Source organism: Pseudopodoces humilis, chromosome 3 (assembly GCF_049639895.1).
Source record: "Pseudopodoces humilis isolate 2021_Gansu_Grassland_sample_001 chromosome 3, ASM4963989v1, whole genome shotgun sequence".
Classification (NCBI taxonomy): Eukaryota; Metazoa; Chordata; class Aves; order Passeriformes; family Paridae; genus Pseudopodoces; species Pseudopodoces humilis.
This window is the reverse complement of record NC_142202.1, coordinates 32,245,475-32,269,895: the sequence shown is the minus strand read 5'-3', so window position 1 is coordinate 32,269,895 and position 24,421 is coordinate 32,245,475. Positions and strand designations below refer to the sequence as shown.

At 37.4% G+C, this 24,421-nt stretch overlaps 1 protein-coding gene across 1 annotated transcript in view; it reads left to right on the top strand.

Annotated features, from left to right (window-relative positions):
• The first annotated feature begins 6,176 nt into the window (after positions 1–6,176).
• The window catches only part of PLD5 (phospholipase D family member 5), a 99,207-nt gene continuing 80,962 nt past the window's right edge, over positions 6,177–24,421 (top strand). The window contains exon 1 of the mRNA XM_005530596.3: positions 6,177–6,307. Coding sequence (XP_005530653.2) covers positions 6,255–6,307 — 53 coding nt within the window. The 5' untranslated portion in view covers positions 6,177–6,254. The remainder of the gene's footprint in view (positions 6,308–24,421) is intronic.

Sequence of the window (24,421 nt, the reverse complement as noted above, 5' to 3'; positions counted from 1 at the left end):
ATTGAGATTTAACTTTGTTTTGTTGATATTTCTGTAGAGTCAAGAACATCTTAAAATTTTAATCTAGTTTTCAATTCTTACTGCTTTGGTTTTGACTGAAAACTTAATAAGCACTTCTTATTTCTACTCCACAATTAATCAACAATTACAAAGCAGAATCCTCTGAATTCATTCTAAATGCAGAATCCATTCTAAAATATCCTCCCATTTTTTCAATGAGCTTGATTTTTCAGCCAGCTTTACACCTCTCCTGTGATAATCTGGACATAGTTGCTGTGGTTTGTAAGAAAATTTTTATTGAAGGTGAGTTCATACATTGCTTTCAGCTTCTTCAGCAGGATAATAGGGCTTGTGGCTAGGGAAAATAGAAATCAGAATTGATCAATATGACTTTTGCATGACAAAGCTTCTTACCTTCTAGATACCTACAGATTTTCTAGAGACAGAAGCTAAAATAACTAGCTTATTTTTTCCCAGCTTCTACTGTCTGATCACTATTTTTTCTGGAATGTGGGTATCACTTCTGCTTTTTCCAGTATTCCGATATTTCACTCAGACTTGTGAGTTTTTAGAGGTGAGTCCTAAAAGTTCTCTGTCAGTTTCAGCCACTACCTTAAATATCCAAGGATGAAGCTAAATAGGCCCAGCCAATTTTAAAATACTTAACTTACCTTAGCAATCTGTTTCTTCATATTATTTTAAGAGGATTTTTTAGTGTTGATTGGCATTAATCATACTAGTTGGGAGATTCAAAGCAATGAAGATAATTAGTATGTGGATTCCAGATTGAGGGGAAATAGTATTTATAGTAATGTTTTTCTCTAATAAACACACATGACCAAGGGTAATCCAGGAATGATTGCTAGTTCTTGAAGTCCAGTTCCTTGCTATATTTGGCAGGTGTATTGTAGCATGCTATAAACCTGACTCATGAACAGCTCTTTAAGGGCTATTGAAAGGTGTTGCAGACAAGTGCTTTTGTTGTCACATTTGTGTTCATGTGTGTTTCAGAAAAGAGCAGACCAATGAAAAGACCAAAGATGTGAAAGCCTGCCTCTTTGAGCCTCAGCAGTTCTGACAAGCATATATAAATTCTGTATTAGTGTGATGTATAAGTATTGCCTTCTTCAGTCTTTAAATAGGTATAAAAAAATAAAGCACAAGTTCAAAGCCATGACGTATTTTGTAGTTATGCAGTCAGTTTTATCAGTAGATGCAGCATTGCAATTTCATGGCTCCTGTTTTGTGAGAGGAGATTCTTGTACTGCATTGGAGGAAGAATATATTCCTGATTAAAATCTCAGTCTCACAGAAGTGCCTGTTGCTTGTGAAGGAACTGAAAGCTTTAGGAGCCAATGAAGTGTTCTTAACAGCTTTTGAGCAATGTGAGTGCAGTAAAGATGGAGGCCTTTTTCTTGCTGTCATTCTCAATTCTGCATAGGTATCACAGGCTCTGATAAGCTTAATTGACATAGGCTATCCCTTTTCTTAATAGTAAACAATCAGGTCCTTTCCAGATTAAACTTCAGTCTTAATAGTACTGAATACCCATTGTGCAGCTTTTGGCTTTTCTTCTCACTCTCTCCCTAGAGGTATAACAGCATGAAAAAATCCCCATGCTTTGTGTTAGTAATGCAGTGTTTTGGTGGATTTATTTTAACTTAAGTGATGTTTAAGCTAGTTGAGCCAGGTGAAAGAAATACATTTTACTCACAGTATTTTTGATAGTCCTTGTTCCTGCAGGAGTTTCTTTCCCAATCTTCCTTAAGCCCTGAACAAATCTTTCTCTTGTGCAACAGAATTTCTGGGCTTGCACATCAGTACAGTCAAGCTAGTAGGTGGTCTGGCCCCGGGCCTCTTAGCATCTACAGAAGCCTTTAAATATGTAAAAGAGAGAATGAAATGCGCTGTTCACAGTTTTCCATGAGTGCAAGAAGGACAAAAAGAATTGTTGCAGCATAAGAGACTTAAGTTAAGCATCAGCCAGGTTCTTAGTTATGGGATGGGGTTGCCTGAAAAGACTACAGGATCTCTTTCAATTCTAGATTTTTGAGGACAGGTTAAAAAAATATCTATTAGAATTAATATTAGTACAAACTAACTGTGTCTATGGACAGATGGACTGCATAAGTTTTAGAGATCCTTCACAACCCTGTATTCTGTAATTAAGGGTTGAAGACTGAAAGCCTGAACGCTGAGGCATTTACTGGAGGAAACAGAAGGATAGGTCTGATAAGCTTAGAGGGATCCCAGTTGCCAAGGGGATGTGCAACAAGACAGCATCAAACAAACAGTCTGCCCAAGCCCACTGATGCAGGGGTCTGAGGAGCAGCCTAGCGGGTCCCTTCTAGCCTGTCAGTGGTGTGAGCTCTTTGATTTTGGATTCTTTCATGAAGCCTGTTATTACTTGCACATAGACACACAGAGAGGCCTGCATGGATGGTATGATAGAACAGGGATGTGGTCTGTCCTAATCTGTTTCAATTAAGAAAAGGTTATTTGAAAGTTGTCAGCATTATAGCAAAGTGCATAAAAATAAAGGCTTATTACTGTTGTGAAAAGATAGGCTCAGAAGACTTGTTTGATGCATGTAGCTGGTTTTTATTCTTTCCATTCTAGTATAAATATGAATTTTAATGTAAACTATTTCCAAACATTAATTTATAATGTAATATATAGATTTAAAAGCAGTGAAAAACCCACATCAGTAGTAAGTTCAATATGAACTGTGAAACTTTTAAATCCTCCTTACTTTCTTAAAAATTTTTTTACTGGTCTTTACTTGACCCTTCAGACCTCTGACTGAAAATGTAGAATTAGGAGAATCACAAACTTGGAATTTTTTGCTTTATTTTATTTACTATTTTGGGCTATCCCTAGTTCAAAGAAAAACTACTGTAGTCACGGGGGGGGTTTGAATGTTGATTTGAAAGGTTCCCTGTGCTATTGGTCACCAGACTGTTAAGCTGGTACTTAAGAAAAAGTGAGCTAATGAATAGTATAATGAATATAGTCGTCAAAGACAACTGCATAATATAAAGGATCTGTGAAATAAGAGCAGTAAAATGGGTTTCTGTGGTTCTGTCTTTATTTTAGTGCTGGTAGAATAGCAGTAGTCTTACTAATGGTACTAAGTTTGTGCTGCTTACAGTGAGCAGTACTTACAAACTGCAGAACTTCTTGACAAGCTGTATACATGAAAGAACAGGGATTTAAACTACATACAATTTTCAGCTACAACACAGAAATCAAGAAACATTGAATATTCCTCAAAATTATGTGTAATGGAAATTAATGCTATATTAGGAGGATCCATTCAGAATTATTTTGACCTCCCCTTTCCATATTGCTTTAACATGAGCACATAGAAGAAATTGCTACCATAAGATTTCCTGGTATTTAAAATTGAGCTTCTGTTGCAGCTGCCTTTTTTCCCCCACACCCCCTCCTCCTTGTGATACCATATTATTGTTGGTACACGGTAAATTTTATATGGATTTCAAGCTTTTAGGCTTATATGACCTTCAAACTTTAAGCAGGTTGAGAGGTTTCTAGAGGCGTGTTTATGACTTACAACACTGTGGCCACCTTTTAGTCTCAAAGCATCTAAGGCTGATGTGGTCCCTGCTGGTCCAGTGATCCCACTAGTCTCTGTAGTTGTTGTGTGGCTTTCATGGCAGTGTAGCAAAAGGATGGGAGTTATTCCCTGGAGCAATAGCATGAAGTCTCATGCGGTGTGGCAGCTGGGATGCTTGTGCTACAGATGTATCCAGAGTAACTCAAAACTAGTCCCAGTGTGTAGAATGGCGGCAGTTAACCTGATTTGGGAGGAAAGAAAGCCCTATTGTTGCGAGCCCCTCTGGGTCACATCTGCTGCTCGTAGGAACTAGAAAATGAGCCCGGGCTCTTTTTAGTTTGCTGTTTATGGGAATCGCTTTGCTGTCTTGCTGCCATAGTGACAAGTTCAGTATGTGGAGGAACCTGCTTCAAAGAGTTTCTGTGAATACACTTGTGGTACTGCAAACAACTACATGGGATAGTGGTCGTCTTAACAGCAGTCTGAAGTGTCCTGAAGAAGAAATGACATTGAGCAGTACTCCAGACCTGATTATCTACTTTTCTTTGGAACTTCTTAGTTTTTCTTGCCAGTAGTATGAGACAATGAGACAATGTTTAACAATTTTCTCCTAAGTTCCACTTCTGTGGCCTTAGTTCTGGACACCCAGGTGCAGTAATTTGCAACTCTTTTCAAATGTTGTCATGATTCTACCTAGCAGCAGGAAAAAAAAACTTTCCAAATTTTATTTGTTTCTTAAGTTGGCTTTTTGTATGGCTGAAGAATCTTTTCTTATGCTGCATTCTTGTAGGATTTTAGTTAATATATTGGAAATACAGATTTAAACATATATTTGAAATGTATAAAAGTGTCTAATATGCATTATATTTAAAATATGCATATAACCCAAACCACACATTCAGTGTTGCTGTTAAAGGATACTTTTGTCACTAAATTTCAAATTAGTTTTTCCTGTTTGTCTGGAGATGTTGTTTGCTGTGTTTTGTGTTTTCAGAGACTGAAATAAAATCTTTATATCTTACTCTGAAATGAAACATGAGCATGGTTCTCCTGAGGGGTGCACTAACTGGGAAGTATTGGAAGCTTTTTCATTCAAAAAAAAGTTAGACCTTTTCTTTAGGTGTATGGAAGAATGTTCTCATTACTCTGAAACTTACTGCGTCTCAAACAAAATATCAGAAGTATGGATGCTAAATATGAGCAAAAGCACGGAGCACAGTGCCTGTAGAAAAGCAGGCTGCATAACTTTCTCAGTCTTGCCTGAGAAAGTGGCCTGGGAAATCATAATGAGGAAATCAAAACAATCCTCGGAGATAGAAGACAGCCTTGCAGGTGTTGTTTGTCAGTTTCTTGTTTTCTTGCAAGAGAAGGTCGAGGGGTGGTGTACACCACTGACCAGTGATGGTGATGTGTTAGTTCATTGACCAATAAGAGTTTTACCTTTCTGGACTTTCGCGTATCAGTCTATAAAAGAAGATCTGAGGTAATAAACCTCACTCTTCTGTTCAACTCACAAGAGAGTCCATGTTGTGCTTCTTGCCGTTCCCAATAGTGTGACACAGAAGCAATGGAAATACGATGAAATCGGTTATCAGCTGCAAGTGTGATGTTGTTTCCTTTTCCTTACATTTTTCATGCTTTCCCACTTTCCCATTCCTTTATGAGGCCTTTTCTTCCATGTGACATTTTAATTACACAGCAATAATGAAAATTAAGAAAGTAACTATTGCAACAGAAGTTAGATGTTGATATTTTCATATATGGGTGTGGTCTTGCTTAAATTTACTTCAGTAGAAAAATGCCATATATTTGTTTGAATATTTGGTTTCAGAATAGAATATACTTCATGTTTATGCAGCTATGTAAATTGAACGTTAAGAGACTGTCTTTCAGAGGTTTCACGTTTATCTAGGGCACTACCAGGTGCATATGATTTATTACTGCAAGATTTCATAAGGTAGTGCTATGCCATGTTTTAATATTTAATCTGAGATGTGGAGGGCATTACCTGTCATACTGAGCAACAGTCTCCCATTGTTTCCTTGAGTCCTATCTATTGTCTGTGAATTTGTTTTCATTATATTATAAATAGTGTCAGGCAAGGACTTCCCAAAGTATCTGAGTGATTGTGACAGTCATAGTGATGATGGCAGGTACTAGCAATAGGAAAAAAGTTTGTTCTTCAGGTTTCTTGCAAAGACGTATTTTATTTCCACCAAACACAACAAAACTTTTAAGTGCCATCCCAGCTGTGTACTTTACCTGTGAGACACAATCAGAAAATACATAGTTAATGTAGGAGTTGTTATTTTAATGCATAATGCTTTCCTTGTGGTACAAACAGAAATAAGTTTAAATTACAGATATTATTTGTGACATGAATTATTAAACAGTGTCTGAGAGATTTAAAATACATCTCAAGGTCATACATGAAGTTTTGTGACGGTTTTCATCCTGAGGTGTGTTTCATGTTGACAACTATGGAGTAAGATCTTCAAAGAAATTTAGATCTCATATAAAAGTTTTAGAGTCTCAAGTTGTTGACTAGATGTCCTCATGCCATTAAAATATTTTTAATCTTAATCTCTTTCAGTCCCAGCAAAGATGCATTGTGATCTTTGCTCTGGTGTGCTGCTTTGCAATTCTGGTTGCACTGATATTTTCGGCAGTGGATATTATGGGAGAAGATGAGGATGGACTCTCAGAAAAGAACTGTCAAAATAACTGTCGGTAAGAGGTAACAAACAAAACTTCTCTTTTGGGGTGGAAAGGAACATATGTGTGTTATATAAGGACATGAAGTAATTGCCATGGTCCTGTGGTTTTATTGGGAAGAGCAGCTAACAGAGGAAGAAACTGTTTCTCATTTTGAATTTCTGGCTTCAGAGGTTAGTTTAACAAAGTAAAGCACACTTTTTGAAGTTAATTTTGAGCAAGACCCTTGTGTTAGATCAATTATTTTGTAAGCCTGAAACAAAGCCCATTAAGTTTCAGTAATTGAGTATTGAGTTCACATAGTTCCTAATTCTTTCATGTCTTTCTCTCATTAAGAGCACTTCTTTATTTCTCCAGAAAGGTCACTGATGCCTTTTGACCTAAAATTGCTGTCCATTCTGTGTAGGGGAAGCTTTTCTATTTCATGTTTGATGCATTCCTCTTATAGACACAGTGGCTTACCTATGAACTGTGAAGGAAATTACTGGTATGATCAGAAAGACGAGTGTTGACAGTATTGAATTAAGCTTTGCTACAGACACCTGCCATCGTTGTGTATATTTTTTAACTTTTGGTTCTGTTAGTTTTAAGTAGGTGATTAATTTTTTGGGCCTTTCATTTCCAGACTATGAATCTCATTTTGCTACTCCTCATTGTCATTTTCTTCCATGAATCTGTTCATTAATGATGAGCAATGCTCATCATATTGTCCTATTTGTCATATTGTCCCAGGTCCTCTTCTGTCCACCAAGCTGATTTAAAAATAATTTGTAGACTTCATTCCCGGTTGTATTCTGTTTGGGTTTTTTCCCCAAGACTTTAACTTTTTACAGAGCACCCTCTCTGATCCACTTTATAAAAAAAAAATGTCATTGTTAAATAACTTCTCAGAAATCCATTCTAATCTGATCATGGAATTGCTGGAGTAGGAGGGGCCTCTGGGCATCCTCCAGTCCATGACCCCATTCAGAACAGAGCCAGCTACAGCAGGTTGCTCAGGCATGTGCACGGTCATGCTCTGTGTAGCTCCAAGGATGGACTCCACAGCCTTTCTGCAAAGCCTGTTCCCCTGTTTGTGCAGAACCTACCAAGCTACCAGTGTCTGGGTAGGAGGTAATTGACATTTGCATTTTAGAATAATTTAATGAAAGATTAATGTTTCTTTGAGCCTTTGATCCTTATTTCTGCTATTCTTTGTACATTTAGTGTGAAAACTGTTTTGGGACAGTGCCTTTTTATGCTGCACCTGTCACACTGCAGACAGCACTAATTCAGAATCTGGAAAAATTTATTATGCTTTTTCAATTGTAATGGGCTTTTACAATATTTTTTGCATGGTGCTTAAGAAAAAAAAAAAAAGACAAAACCGAGAGGATTCTTAAAATTTGTATCTCCTTTCAAGTGGAATATACTTGCAGCATCAGGTAGCTTTATACTGAAACCAACTGTCCTTCTGGCACTTTTTCCAGAATTGTTTTTACATTTGCTTTTGTTCATTTCATTGTATACTTACAGGTCTGGACAGCCTTCTGGTATCTTCTCTGAATTTTCTAGAGTTCAGCCAGCTTTCCTTTCCCCATCAAGGTCTTAAGTGTCTTTCACTGTGAGATGTTGTCTTCCAAAATTTTTGAAGATACTGCATGTGTTACCTCTACACCCACTGTCTCCATGTGTGAATCTTTGACAGAACTAGGTCAGATGAGGGGAAGGTCTTTTTGTTCATTGGCTTCAATATGCATACAACTTCAGCACACTCAGAAATTACTGCACCATGTATCTTAGTTGTATCAACTAATGGCTCCCATTTTTTCTGGGTAGCTGTGTAGGCCTAGCCAGGGAAAGGACTTCATGTTCTTTACTTTTTATTCTTCAAAGGGAAAAAAAAATCAGAGTAGAATAGATGCACAGTACTAAGAAAAACAGGGATATTATTTTTTTCCATGTGAGAAATTGATTTCTTCTGTCTCTTTGTATGGGTTACAGCAATCTGCCTTTCCAAAGACTACTTACCTTTGCTCAGTGTTTTGTTGGTTCACATGTGTCAGTATTGTCCCAGCCTGGATTGTCTTAGAGGAGCCTGAGACTAAATTCAGCACCTTGACTTTAAACATAAGAGTCAGTTAAACTGCTCTGTGTTTATATGGATGAAAGTGAACCCAGACCCCAGCTCAATTTTAAGGTGCCTTTCACACAGTGATTCAAATGCATGATCTAGCTACTAATGCCTGACCTAGAAGGCACATAAATGCTGTGCATATGGACTGTCTAAACCATTTCTAATAACAGTATCCAAGTGCTGGCAGCTGTTGCCTTCTAAGTCCTTCTCTACATGATGAAACTGGGGTCCTTTATTTGTTAAATGCATCACAGAGTTAACTGTAGTGTCACAAATCAATTGCTGCCAATGGCATAAATTTAGTGCTTTGGCTAAGCACTTTTAATAAGTAAGACAAGAGTTACTGAATTCTTAAATTTCTGCTGTGTGATTACTTTCCCTGAAGAGGTTCAGGAAGAGGTGCTTACATTTACAGGTTGTGCAAGACAGAATGGTAATAGATGATCTCTTTTTTTTTTTTTTTTAAATGAAATGTTTGTCAAATATAAGTTTCTATGTATGAGCCTGTAATTCTTTTTTTGGTTTTAACTGATGAAGTTTGTGAAGAATGTTGGTGGGAAGGGATGCTGTTGATTTGAGAAGAACTTTGCTGATGGTTTGTTAATGGCTGGTTTTTTTTGGAAAATTTCATTTTTTTGTTTTTGTTTTAAAGAAAAATACACCTGACATAGAACTGTAGTCTAGAAAATTCTCTGTCTAGAAAGTTCTGGAGCTTGTGTCAAAAAATAAAATTTTTACAAGAGAGAAAGAGAGCATAAGAGGAAGACTTTTTAGAATCTAGAACTTTTGCAAGTGATGTTTTCCACTTACTTTCTCTTTCTTTTTGTGATTGGATTATTCAGGAACATAAATGCAGCTTTTCTATCTGCTTGATGTAATTCAACATGTGGTTCCTCTTCTATAAACCAATCCTTAAACTCTTATTACACGGGGAATACTTACTGCATATTTTCCCAAAATGACCTTACTCTTTATTGATGTATTTATTTCTCATGAGGGCTTTGTAACAAAAATAAGTCTGGGAGTGGGAAATCAGGCTTTTTTGCATATCTTCTCTGATTGCTGGAGGGATTGATGCCACCCATCCTATTAAAAAGAATGTCAACTGATTGAAATTAAAGGAATAAAAAAAAGTTGCAGTGACTGTGAAAAGTTGAGGCTTTGCAGTTTGTGCTCAGTATGTGATGGAAATAATTCTCTTGAGATGTCCACAGTAATGTTGTTAGGCAGCCTGGATGGATGAGACAGGTAAAGAGGATGTACTTAGCAGTCTGGGAATTTTGCCTGTCTTGCTGTGGGTCCATTAGACGCTGAATCTATAAAATTAGATTATTGTAATTTGAAAATAGTACATTTTAATGGCTGATCTATTGTGAATAAATCTTGGCTAGCCTCTGATGTAATGTCAGTTAAGACTTTGTTGGAATTGACTGATAAACACTAAACATGGCAATTTTGGAAACAGAAGAAATTACATCTATTAAGAGATTGTCTCTGCTATCCAAACTATTTGAACCAAGGCTGTTTTGATTTATTAATGGTAACTTGAGCTGTTCAAGGCTCAATTTGAGCTTCTTCTCCTGCTTGTTGGTGCTGATAGCCATGCTAGGGATCCTACAGATTTACACATGCTCTTAGCTATCCTTGTCTCACTGGCTTTTCCAATATCTGTTGAAGCAGTGGCAGCAGCTGGCATAGGTTCTACCTCCTGGCTGTGGGTTTGGCCCTATCCCTTGAACTACAGAACAAGGTGGAAAAAAAGGGAAGTAATGGTAGCTACTTTCCATGCTTACCAAGCTAAAACTAAAACTGTTGTAATGGGGTTTTTTTGTTTTGGTTTTTTTTAAATATTGCCTTTCTCTGATGATAATTGGAAGAATTTTCCTGATTTCTGTTTGTGTTTTCAAGGCAGATTCTGTCTTGCATTCTGTTCCAGTGATGCTGTTTTGATCATTTCTCTTCTCCTTAGAGTCATATATAATGAAGGCACTTGTTCTTTTGTGTTTGAATTTATGTTGGAAGAATTTGCTGTTGTTAATGACAGGAGTGGAAAAGCCTATTTAGTTCACTTCTTGACTGCAGGGAGGCTTTGACCAATGCTGTCTCATAATAGGTAGGTGATGAGACCTGAGTAGTGTTTGCGATTTCTTCAGATACAGTTTGGATAATGGTTGGTATCCTGGAGAGACTCAATCTTCTTGTTGATGTGCAAAGCTTTAGAATTTAACAGTACCCTGCAATGCTGAATTTCAGAGGTTAAATCTAGTTGTATACAAAAATTATATTGAACAATTACTGTGTGTTGCATGCACTGCTTTCAATTTCATTAGATGATTATTCTCTGGTTGTGAAAGGGGGCCCACAATTGATTTTTTTCTGCTGCTTTATGAATCTTTTCTTTCGACTACTCTGCTATTTCACTAAGTAGGGTTTTGCAGCACTATTAAATAAGCATACTGCAGCACATGCTTACATTCATTTACCTTGGAAGTGCTTTGCCCCTGGCTTATTGTGGAGGAGATTTTCTCTGTGCTGCGTGGGTTCTGAACATAGCAAGGTTTATATTGACTGGTTTCTATTTAATAAACAAACTATGACAAGCATAATAGTTAAATGTCTAAACAGAACAAGATGCTCATATTTTGAAAACAAGCCTGTTAAAGAGCAACTGAAGATTTCTGTTTACAAAACAACTATTCCACTTGGCATAAAAATGCTTTCTGTCAACATGATGGACTAGAGGATCAAGTCTACCCTCAGTCAGCGTGCAGACAGCACCAATTTTAGCAGAAGTGTTGATTTCTGGAGGATAGGAAGGCTCTGCAGAGCAATCTGGAGAGGCTGGATCAATGGGCCAAGGCCAAAGGTATGAAGTTCACAAAGTGATGGGCCTTGCCCTTGAGTCACAGCAACCCCTTGCAGCACTACAGGCTGGGGCAGAGTGGCTGGAAAGCTGCAGAGAAGGACCTGGGAATGCTGGCTGACAGTGACTAAACATGAGCCAGTGTTTGCCCAGGGGACCAAGAAAGCCGATGGCATCCTGGCCTATATCACTAATAGTGTGGCCAGCAGGACCGGGGCAATGATTGTTCTCCTGTGCTTGGCACTGGCGAGGCCTCACCTTCAATCCAGTACTCAGTTCTGGATTTCTCAGTTCAAGGACATTGAGGTGTTGGAGGGTGTCCAGAGAAGGGCAATGGAGTTGGTGAAGGGTCTGGAGCACAAGTGTTGTGAGGAATGGCTGAGGGAGCTAGGGTTGCCTATTTTGGAGAACAGGAAGCTCAGGGCTGACCTTATTGCTCTCTTCAGCCACCTGAAACAGGCTATAGCCAGGACAGAGATTCACTCTCTTCTCAAATGTGGCAAGTGGCAGAGGAAATGGCTTCAGCTTGTGCCAAGGGAGGTTCAGGTGGGATATTAAAAACTATTTATTCACTGAAAGGGTTATGAAGCATTGAAACAAGTTGCTTGGGAAAGTGGTAGAATCACCATCCTGGGAGGTATCTAAAAGAGATACAGATTTGGGGCTCAGGGATGTTGTTTAGTGGTGAACAAGGTGGTGCTGGGTTAATGGTTGGACTTACTGATTTTAAGATCTTTTCCAGTCTTAACAATTCTAGGGTGAGTGTTTTCCTCTTGGTTTTGGGTGATATAGAGAATGAGCTATAAAACCTCCAAATTTTTCAGATGATCTCTATTTGTAGTCATCTTTATTTTTGCATGTAAAGAGGCAATGTACTTTCAATTGAAGTTTCTTGGCTGGACACTACAAAGACCTGGTGTACCTCCTGCAAATCCATTTAACATCTGAAGCCATGGAGGGGAGTCAATGTAGCAGTGGAGAACCCATGATTTCAAGACCAGACCAGCTGGGGACAATGTGGTGAGATAATTGAAGGACGGGCTCAATTTGATGACCTGAAAAAAAAAGAGCTTTAATAGCGAAAATAACAAACATACAATATGGACAGAGTAGAAGGTGCACCAAAAGGGCGAGGGTCAAGGGGATACAGTAACTTATATAAACTAAAGTTGGGGTGGAGTCTAAGGGTAAGGGTTCAATAGGAAAAGGTGATTAGGAATATGTAAAACATTGCACCAAACATGGACCAATAATAATAGGGGAAACAGTGAACTTTCTGGTAACATTTACGTAAAACATGTACAGGAGGCAATGTGGCTAATACTCTCCATAAATAAGATGGTTTTTCCCACAGCCTTCTGCCTGGATTCCTATTGACCCCAACAACTCACTAGTTCAACTTGCACAAAAAGAAATTCTACTTATCCTACCTTTTATTTTTCAAAATTCATTTCAATGGAAAAGATAAAGTATTGACAGTACAGTACCTGTACAGGGGACAGTTCTTTTCCTGTGTTTTGGCACAAAACACAAAAAACAAAGGATAATTCTCATTTTGTTTAGCATTTAATTTCAGCTATAGAGAGTGTCTTCACAAATTAAAAAATGAGTGAAAAAAACTCATGAACTGTTTAGATCTTTTTCTGTCTTCATTACTCCCAGTAGATAGTTCATTTTTAATTGCATTGTGTCAAATAGGTCTGGGCTTCCACTCGTTTTATTCAAACACACAAACCTATTCTTTTTCCTACTCTTTGTTCCATTAAGTCTGATTATTTTCTGTGGACTTTAGGATAGAGGGCTTTAGAGTCTCCATAAGGCAGCTTTTCCTGCCATGATACATGTTGTTTAGGATGTAAGACAGAGATTAACATATTTTGTGTTCTTGGAAGTTACCTTTTTAAGTTTATGTTTATTTCCCCTTTAGAATTTATTAATTGATGTAAGAGAAAATCTTCCAAGCTAATAAAAATCAAATTCCAATTACTTCAAGGTTCCTAGGTAATGCAGGTAGGATAAAGGAGCAATTCATGTGTTAGAGTATCCTATCTCCTATCTAGTTTGCAGGAGCTTCTCTGTGTTTAAATATTTTTATTTTTTTTTTTAGTTTTTTTCACACTTTCTCCCTTCTCAACTTAATTTGTTCTTTTCTCTTTTCACCTTAATATCTCCAGAAGGCTGAAATTATTTCATCCGAGCAGTACTTAAAAGATTTCTGAGGACATTTTCTATACCAGATTGTAAGGCTATACTAAACAGAGTTATTAAATCTCTAATTAGTGGTCATTCTCATGATCTTGAAAACCAGTTTCAGAGAGGTTTTTGTTCTGCCTGGTGAGAATAGCCATCCAGCTTAATAAAACTCCCTGATAAATTTTTCTTCCTTGGGAAAGGCATTAAAAGTAGCTAAAAATTGTAGTAGAATTGTAGTAGAATCTGTTTGAATTCATGCTCCATTTCAGGGTGACTTGTTCGTTCAGCCAGAGCTGACTTTGCATCAAATCCTAAAAAGCACCTGTTCAATGACACCATTTATATTTAATTTCTTCTCCACCCTCAGAATATATATATGAAAAAGATACTTATTATCCTGTCAGGTTACATTAGATGCATTGGGTTCTGTCTCTAATCCTAGGACAGCACTGTGAGTGTCCTCTCGGCTAGCATGATTTGATTGATACTCCTCAGGAGTGTAAGTGTATCATGCTGGATGGTTTCTGTGACCTGCTGAGCCTGCCTTTTGGAGCACCAGGGCAGTGCCTTGCTTAAGAAGCAGCAGATGTGATGCCTCCTGAAGCCCAAAACGTTGTGCAGAGCTGGTGGGCCTGAACTGACTCTCCAGTTCAGCCATGTGCAGCTCACTTTGCTGTGGTGGCCCTGAGGTTGCCCTGGCTCTTGGCATTAATGTCCTGCTGAGATGCTGCAGGGAGAGCTGGTGGTTGCGCTTTGTTAGGACTGGTTTTTCCAGATGCTCTTTACATGTACAGGAAGACAGATTTTGGTGAAATGTTTGGGGTTTTTCTTTGTTATTCTGAAGATTTTCTTCCTGGTTTATTTTCCTCTGAATAAGTGGGTGAAATTTAGGTGAAGCCAGAGTCATCTCTCAATGGTTTCTGATATGACGTCCATATGTCCATGTCTCTAGTTAGTCAGAGCATCATTGTGAGTAACGCTTCAGATACAAATTACTCTTGCATGTTGGGCAAGATGTCAATGACCTGTGTTCATCTGGAAAGTATGAGTTACTTCCTTTATTCGGCTTACCCACATCCAGTTGTCTTAACCATGGGTAAAAAATGCAATGGAAAAATGTTTCATTATCATTAGTATTTTTTCACTTCATGTTTTAGGATTTTTCCCCCCGTAATTAATTTGCTTCCTGTCAGCCAGACTGGAAAAAAATAAAATAAAATAAAAAATTCCGCAAAACCAGCTTTGGCATGTGCCAGACACAGATCTGTCATTTATCCTCTATTTAATGACCAGTCTTTTGAAAATAAGATTATTTCAAAATTATTATACAGCTCAAAGAGAGTTTTTATGACTGACAGCATCACAGTTTGGTAGGTTTAAAACTGATTGCTTCACATACTAAGTGTTAAAATGGCTCTTCTGAGACCCATCAGTGATTTGCATGCCTTCTGATATGAGGGGGAGGATTCATCTTACCTCAGACTACAGTTTTGATGGATATTTAATGGCACATTGGAAGCATTGACTTTGACTTTTTACTCTAGATCTGATTCGATCTCTTGGAAATATATTGCACTCATATATATATGACCACAAATGATACCTGATATCTTTTGTCAGTTTGGCAGGTATAGAGTTAATTGATTTTTACTGCTTTATCAAAATATTCCTTTAAAGAACCTGTTGGGAAAATGCAGCTTTTTTTTTAAGTTTTCTTTGTTGTCATTTATTAAATAGCTCCTCAAGTCAGCTGGGCTTGAATAAGAATAATTTTTAGAACTCCTCTCCTGACTTGGAGAATTGGAGAAAAACGCACTTTTACCAGTCATTTAGCAAACTGTGAATCTGCATAAGCTTCATTACTAATCATGACACTTTAAGGCAAGAATGAATGTGTCACCAGCATCAGGCAGGTAGCCATGATTTGGATTTTGTTCAAACACTGTCAGAAACTCTAGTCCTTTTTTCAGCCAGTTTTGGGTCACTTGTATCTGCTTGGCAGTGCATGATTTACAGTTCATTGCAGGTGCTGGTGGAGAGCAGGGTTTAATAAATGCGTTAGTGGATACCTGAGATGATGTATTTGGGCCAATGGAGGCTGAAGTGCTGGTCTAGTGGAAGTGTTTCCTCAAAGATGCAGCCTGCACCACTGGGACAGTGACAGTCTGCAAGAGCTGCCCCATCTGGTATGTTTCATAAATGCATGTGAGCTACCTCAAAGATATCCCCATTCACCTTCCAATTTTGGGCCAAGACAGGCTGCCAAAACTGGAGCTAGTCCATCACTACAGCAGCTTTGGGGAATGATGTGGGAGAGCAGTAGAGAGAGCAGTAGATGCAACCTTTGTATGAAAACAGACAAACTATTGTCTTCCCTAGTGACACATCTGTTTGCACGTGAAAAAACTTCAGGACTGACTAGAGAGGAGAAAACTCTGCTCTTGCTCTTGAGAAGAGTTATGCAAATACCTAAAATGGGCAGCCAACTGATTATGTGTCAGAGGTACTGCTCTGGCCATGTACACTTGGTAGAATTTACATGGAAAAATGTACTTCTGATATTTGATGGGAGTTTTATGTTTTCAGGCCTTTTTGGAGAGTCAGAATTTTGCTATTAAAATGTATTACATAGGGTAAATACCAGTAAGTCAGTTATTGCTTTCTAATGAGACCTAAAAAGGTGTTGTTTGTTTGTTTTTTTCTTTGGTGTTCTTAAAACACTGCTTTATCAATCCAGATAGCTCATGTCTGTTAGGGGAAGTGGTTCCTGACTTTATTCATCTTGGCTAGAAATGTACCCATCACTTTTCCTTTTTTCCCCACCTTGTTTTAACTTGAATGCAACAAGTTTTAAATATGTGATATTAATCAGATGCAATTCTTGATGGACCTAACTTAATTACTATTAAAAAAAACAAAAACACAGACCAAAATCCCCAACCAAAACCAAAATTAAACAAACAACAGAAGAGAAATACAAATAGATACCATGTGAAGCCATCTGACAGTAGTTAAACCAATCTTAGTACTCCTAAGGTATCCTGGAGCATTTCCATAGACTCTTGCCTCAGTAATTTGAGTGCTGGCAGTGTGCTTTGGGAATGGATACTTTAAGTAATTTATTCTTTTAATATGTGGATTTTTATTACTGTTTCTACCTTGACCATATCTGCTGAATTTGCAGTGCTGATTTCAAATAGTTGCTGACTAAAGTTTTTACCTTCAATTTTCCTTCATTTTTTTGCAAAGCATTTTTGTTTGTTCTTGCCGGGCAGGAAGGGCATTAATTAAATTTAGAGTATTGTTGGATTGTGTAAATGCCAACATCATAGAATATAATTTAATTTCTATTCTGGGTAAGAGAGCTTTTACTTAGAAAAATCTCATTTAATTATTGTTAACACCATAAAATCATGCTTATTTATGAGGAAAAATAATATTTTGATTCTTGATTGGTTTCTGCGACCATAAGCTAACATATTTATCCATTCCAAGTCACGCCAGGATAATCAGAGCCTTTTAGAAAGATGCATGGGCCAAAAGAGAAATTGTAGCAATCAGATTCCCACTTCTTGTGTATTGATATGTGATTATTCAGTCCAAATTAATGTTGCTCTTTGCAGTTACAAAGTGTCCATATGAGAAGATCAGGGGTTGTATGGAAGGAAATTAAAAGGCAACACAAATTTTGTTATTTAAAAAAAAATATAAAAAGGCCTAGTTTTGCCTGTAATAATTTGCCATATTCAAGCCTTATAAAAAGGTTTAATATGAACATAGTCACAAACTGAATGTAGAAATAAAATAAAAACATCTGGTTAACTAATTAATGTATATGACAGGGGCTATTTTTACAATATTTGTTGTTCTTCTGAGAGGCTTTTTAAAGTTGTTATGTTAGGATATTTTAGTGTATTTTACAGATGGGTGAATGATGAATGGATTGCTGCTCAAAAGAGCTAAATAGGCGTAACAGCTGATGAGGGGCTTGTGTGGCTGCTACATGGCTTTGTACACGGCTGACTAAATACTTCAGCTGTTGAGTTTTACATAATTTGAAAGTCATGGTAATGGTATTTACTCAAGACTTAAACACAGTACAGACAAAGGAAAGAGGTTGAAATTTTTTTCATTGATTAAACAGGTACCAAGTGAGCACTTACTGTTGTGCTGGCAAGTCTCAGCTCCTGGTTCCTGACTGATGGACATGAAGGGTGCTCCTTGAAGTGTGCAGCTGGGTTTCCTTAGGCAAGGCAGGGGCAAGAATGGCTTAGCATTGCTGTCCTTATTTTTGTTAGGAAGGAAGTTGTATGTCATGGGCTGGGGGCAGAGCTTCCCCAGCTGCCATTTAGGTGCATTGCCTGGAGTCACTGTCAAGAAACAGGCACTTCATAGTGGCAAACTGCTGTACATTACTGTGTTTGGAAGACTATTTCTAATAACATTTATAGATAATGAAAACATTGAAAACATCAGCTCAGAATTAAGAACGTATAAATAAACGAACTCAGTAGTATGAGGGTTTTTTTGTGTATCAGTTGAGGATATGTTACAACTGTGGCATCAAACTGCAATGAGGATATTTAGAAGCACAGAAATAAAAGCTAGGCCAGCCTTTCCATATTCCTGGTAAGGGATCAGAAATCTAATGGGCAAAAAGCAATTAAATAAAATAAAAAATTGGCTGGTCCTTTCCCAAAGCTAAGGAGAAACTGGGAGGGGTAAAATAGTGCATTTAGTAACTAAAACTGGGAGTTAAAAAAAGTTTCTGTTCTGATGGTGTCCTTGTCCTTTCATGTCTAAAGATTAACTATGAACTTTTGAAAGATTTAGACAACGCAATTGTGTGGGGTTTTTGATAAGCATATCCTGGAGATCTTCAATTACAGTATGGCAGTGAACAGAGAAAACTAAATGATGTAGTGCTTCTTGGTTAATGGTATATATGGCATTCTAGATAATAAACAGACATGACAAATAGATTTCTTATTCTAAATTCAACAGAATTGGGTCACTGTTTCTTTTTTTTTTTTCATAGAAGTTTTGCAAAATGTACCTTATCTTTTTTCAATTTACCTCAGATCCTCAGGATCCTCATGTTTTTGTAGTTTACCCTTCAATGTAGCACCTAGCTGTCTACGATGTGATAATCTGAGCTACAGATCTGCTTTTTACAAGAGTGAGGTTTTAGGTTTCTTTTAAGCACTGAGTGATGTAGCACCTTGATGTTATGAAAACGACAGAGGCACTCTGGCTGTCGCATAGGCAGGATACTGGCAAGCCTTTATGCAGGGAATACCATTCTTCTAATTAACATCAAACCTGAGAAGCAAGCTAGATTGCAAGAACTTTCATGTGAGTGTGGATGTTTTGAATAATGAATGGTGGTGTGTTGAATTGTTAATACTTTATCTGCAAACTCTGACTTGAAGTGGTTCATCTTACTGTTTGTGTTTACTTCATTTTTCATGGCTTACACACTGATTAAATCTTATTATGTGATAAAGATGTTTCCTCATTGGTTTCTTACTTTTTTATGCTTTTTAAAATTTATTTTCCTTCCCCTTGACAGACATATGTAACTTGTTTTCCTTCTCTCCTTCTTTACCCTGTCATTTGGCTTGGCTTTGTGAGATTCTGACAGTGTGCTTGCCCTTCCCTTGGGCTTTTCATTACAGGCTTCTTTGTGGTCTTTCCCTATGCGCCAGTGGTTTAGAAAGTGGCATAAACTCAATTCCTTGGAACGTTTTCAGACTCCCTCCCACACACATGCGTGTTCCCTGCCTAGATGAGCTATCTCAAGTCTATATTTGGAGACTGAGAGTGTCTGGAGAATAAATCTGTGTTGGCCACAGTGCTGAAAATATCAAACGAATTCACAGTTTTAAGTATTATGTTAAGACAAGAATTTAGCTAATTAGTTTTGGTGTAATTATTAGAAGAGTGTATCATAAGATAGTTAATCCAGTGAATATGCTTATGTGATGCCAGTTTTATTAGACTTGAAATCAAAATATATAATCTCTTTTACCTGAGAAGGATTATATTTTGTAATAGCAATTAGTAGGCTTTAATAAGGTGTACTGAAACAAAACCGACTCTTCTTGGGTTGGCCAAGGGATGTCTTTTGGGGTGAAATATGTAGGATTAGTGTTTAACTTAGAGGCACTGTGGAGAAGATGTGCTATTCTGCTTTAAGCAGAAGGAAATGTGTTTAACCCCTTGCTTAGTCTTGGATTCCTGAACTTAATTCATGCTTTGAAACTGGTCCTCCAGATGCTAGATGACTCCCCTGTGGAATGGCAGCTCCTGGTACTGCAACATTCTTCTGCCAGCCACCTCAGCGTGGAGCTCTTCCAGAGAAATTCCATGTGCTGATTAGTTCCTGGCATTGCTGCCATCTCTCACTCTGCCGCTCATTTGTACATTTAAGTAATGTCCTTTGAAGAAGCACCTTTAAGTTGGCCACACTGCTGTCCCCATCCCCAGGAGAAACTTGGGACCCTGTGGTTCTCTGATTTTGCTCTTGCAGTAGTTACTGTGATCTGTGACTTAAATCCCATATACTAGGTGCAACTTATGGGAGTTGAAGTTGCAATTGGCTATGCTTTTGTTCTTTGATGAGTTCTTATAGAAGGCAGCTTATTTTGTTAAGATCAAGAAAAAAACCTAAGGATTTTAACACAGAGCCCAAAGATCAGGAAGAGCCTTTGTTTTGGTACACTCATTGGAAGTGAAAGGTGTTGTTTGAATTATCTGTGGAGTGTGAAGACTGGTCAGGTCAGCTGGTTTCTCCTGCCTCAGCACCCTCAGGCACTTGCCTCTCAGCAGTCTGCTGTAAGAATCCGCTGACCAGCTCTCAATTCTCCCCACAGCTGCAAAACCCATTAAAATGTTGTAGTGCTGACAGGCAGAAATGCTGTAAAAATGCAAATTTTCTTGTGCTGAGGGGCAAGATGCCAAGAAATGCTTTTCAAAATGTTTCACTGCTGCATAAAGATTTAGGGTAGTTGATACAGATGAAATGCTAAGTTTTAAGCAATTGGAGAGAAGCTTTTACCATTACTATGTCCACTAGTATTTTGGTTCTTCAGTCACCTGAGGACTTTGGTGCAAAGGGTTTGCTTCTGTCTTTTATTTTAATTTTTTTTTTTTTAATATTTTTAAACAGAAAATAAGGGGCTAAGACGTGGTGTTCTGCTCTGTTTGGTGCACAAAGGAAGGACTGCTTCCTAGGTGCAAAAATGGCACTGAGGTCACCTGCCTACATGCAGTACTTAGAAGCTCTATAGAAGAGTTTAGGATAGAAGGGTCTGCTGTGTTTCAGCAGATATTTTAGCAACTTGTACCCATTGATGCTCTGTAGAACAGTGGCCAAGTCAAATGCACAGAGTGGTGGCCATGACTCAGTCAGTAGATTACTGAGTCAAGGAGATTGCTTTTTCTTTAAAAGCAAGATGCTTTAACTAAAATAATTATGTCTTCTGTTGCAAAAGAATGTGGTGGTGAGTGCTTTGTGCAGATTTTAGAAAAGGCAGTGACATGATCAGAAAATTTAAAAATTATTTTTCTTTCATCTGAAATAACAGCTGTGTGACAGCTGTTGACTATCAAGACTGTTTTGAAGGATGTCATTTTCTTCCCTTCACCATGGTTTAAAAAAGGGAGGAGTTTATGATATTTGTGCTTTTTCTCACTGTGGTAATGTACTTTCTATTGAAACAATACAATAATTTCCACCTCTGCTAGCCTTCCTTTGCCCTGTATGAGCTGTTCAGGCATAATGTGCATCATAAATTTTCTCTGAAATGCAGTCATCCGCATTGATGTGCTGTATTCGTGTTGATGTATTTATGTTGCTTTAGTTCTCAGCTTTACATCAGATGATGCATAGGACAGGTAGGATTTGGAAAGGGCTACTTTGCTATTCGGTAAATTACTTTCTCTGAAGATTGTCACAACCACCTTCAGAATGCTTACACAAGTGTAAATAATAAGACAAAATAATGTCTTTTCTGTGTACTTGCTTATAATACTACTGAGGTTCATTCTGAGTGTTTCATGAGCATTCTTGATTCAGCAATATCAAGAAACAGGAGCTCTTTGTAGTAAAGTTTCAGTAGTGATCTCAAAAGTACACAAATATGGAATTAATACATATACTTCAGTATTGTCTAATTTTAATCTGAGTAGCCAGGAAAGGGTCATATAATATTCTCACAAGTTACTGAGAAAAATCTGGGTCACACAGAGCTGTCTGCAGTGTGGAAGTCCCATTGATAGGAGCAAAATATAAAGAAGTCAGAAACAACTTTACCCTCCCATAGAGGAATTAACTGAAAAATGTTAAATGTGGGGTGTTGAACAGCATTTGAGAAGCTCAGTGGTGTTGGCACAAACATACACTGAATGTGTGCACTAATTACAAGAGTAGGTTAGCTTTTTTTGATCTTAGCAACCACAGACATGCTTCTTTTTTTTGTTACCCTTTGGTAATCAAAGACCTATCGGCTGGATAATATGTTGCTGTACCAAAGTGTTTATCCTTAAACTTATCTGAGAAACCAGATTGCAAGACAGAGGAGTTATCAGTGGGCCTGACTGAAGTTTAATTAGCTGTGCTGTGGCATTAAAGTTGTATGCATTATCTTCATTGTCACCCTGATAGTATTTGTGGAGTATTTGTGTGTTACAATAAAATTCTCTTAAGTTTTCCCTATTTATATTGACTGAGTATGCTATTAGATAAATAACATGTCTGTAGAAATTCTAAGAATGAGTTAGTTGTAGATTCTTTACAGAAAACTTAGGTTTTAGTTGTTTCTACAATATCTTTCATCTGGAAATAAACTGGAACTGCCATGTCTAAAGCCTTAACTCAAAAATTCTGACTTTACAGTTTTTAGTTATAACCAAGATAAGTTTATTTTAAAAATCTAATAAAGATAATAAAAGCATTTAATCAAATTCAAAGACTTACCTACAAGCAACAAAGGGTGTGCTTTTAATTTCTTTGGGAGGCACATAGGTGCAGTGTTTAAACTAACAAAATAGTAGTGTTTAAAGTAACAAAAATCAAAGAGTAAAAATCCATTTTCTAAATGCTGCCTTTTATTTGGAATGAATTTATTTCATATGGGAAGTAAATAGTCTTCATAACAACCTTTGTTGTTGTTGCATCTTCTCTTTTCCTCTCCTTTGCTCTCCAGATCCAGCAATCCATCATGATGATGGTATGTACCTTTTTTTCCCCTCTTCCAGGTTTCAGGTAATTCAATTATTTGAACTCATGCTGTTGCTAATAATGTGACAATGAAGAGTCAATTTGTTGACAATGAAGAGGGACATTTGTTTGACATAGTCAAGGTTAATGGACTTCCTATGTGCCTTGCCATCTAGCAAGGCAAGAATGCTGATTGGCCTTTTATTAATAACGACTCTAATGTGGGATATTCTTCCTACACATAAGTGACAAGTTAGGAATACAAAATAGCTGGAGTTACAGTGGAAAAACAACTAACCTTTGGTAATTGTTCCTCAGTCCTCAGGAGATACTCAAAGTTAGGCTTTGTTCAAGGTGAAAACCAGTGGCAAAGCTACTAAATATGTACTACCATGTCTTTTTTTAATTAAAAGTGTTGTAAATATTGTTCTAAAGTTTAGTGACAATGTTTTAGGAAGCTAATCCTAGAAGGTCATCACACTGCATGCACAGTGGTCAGCCTTGAAATTGTACAGAACACCTGATAGCATGAAATGTAGCTAAATAAAAATTACCCATCTCTGTATCAGAAAAAGATAAAGAAAAGGTCTTTGCTTATTTACTGAGGAACACATTCCCAGCAGGGATTTTTTTACTATTATAATTAGTTAAAAATCCAGGAAGGCTCTTTTCTGTGGTGTTAGCAGCTCAAGTTAACCATTCCAAAAGCAAAGCACTGCTCACCTCACTCTGGCTGGGTGTGATGTTGGACCCATACTGGTATTAGATGAAAGTAGTTAGGATAGTAATCAACAAGAGCAGAGCACAGAAACAGAGTAACTGAATTCTCTATCACATTGCTAATGAGGCAGTCATGGTTGTTTATGTCCCTCTTGAGCTCTTAAATTTTACTGCCAGGTATTTTGCTTCTTTGAGAAACAGTGATCACCTCCTTCAGATCCTGTGGGTAGGAAGGGAAGCATGGCTGTAGAAAAATGTGCCGTGACCACCACTTGCACCAACAATGCGTTGGGGCACCTTGTCTCCATCTCCACCCTCTGGGTGCTTATTTCTTGGTTCTGAGTTTCTCTGCTGGAGTATTGCTAATTATCTGAATCTGGAATTACATGTTTGAATGCATTAACTACTGAGTTGAAAGTTGAAAATACTGCTGCAAGTCTGTACTGGAGTAAAGAGTTTCTTCTTGGTCTCATTTGAAGAGAGAGTCTACATCACAAACTACTTCCAGGTTAATGTAAGACACCTATATTACCAAGTGTTTTCATTGTTTGAAGAGTTAATCTCTTAAATTTATTTCTTCCCCCCTGCACCCCCAAATTTACCTTATTTTAAATAATTAGCTGCTTCTTTTTTTGTTGCTTTTTTAAAATTAATATGAGAGTGAAATGAAGATTTTTAATAGCAGCATTTTTATCATTAAAAGTAAAATTCAGTTTAATTTAGGACTTATTTAATATTCAAAGCACTTGTAGTAAATTCTGCACTACTTGGAAGTCTGTATTTTGGCATGGCACTAAAGTAGTACTACAATAACCCAAATTTTCCTATTTTATTAACCATGCAGTGCGTTTTTAAAAAACATATCTCATTTGCAGTGAAAAAGAACCAATTTGAAATAACAAAATAGAAAGCATTTTCAAGCTGCTGAAACTTTACTCTGCGTTTGAAAACAACAGTGGGAAAAATTATTTTCATTACAGATGCCATTATTTTGTGTATGACTACTAACTAGCA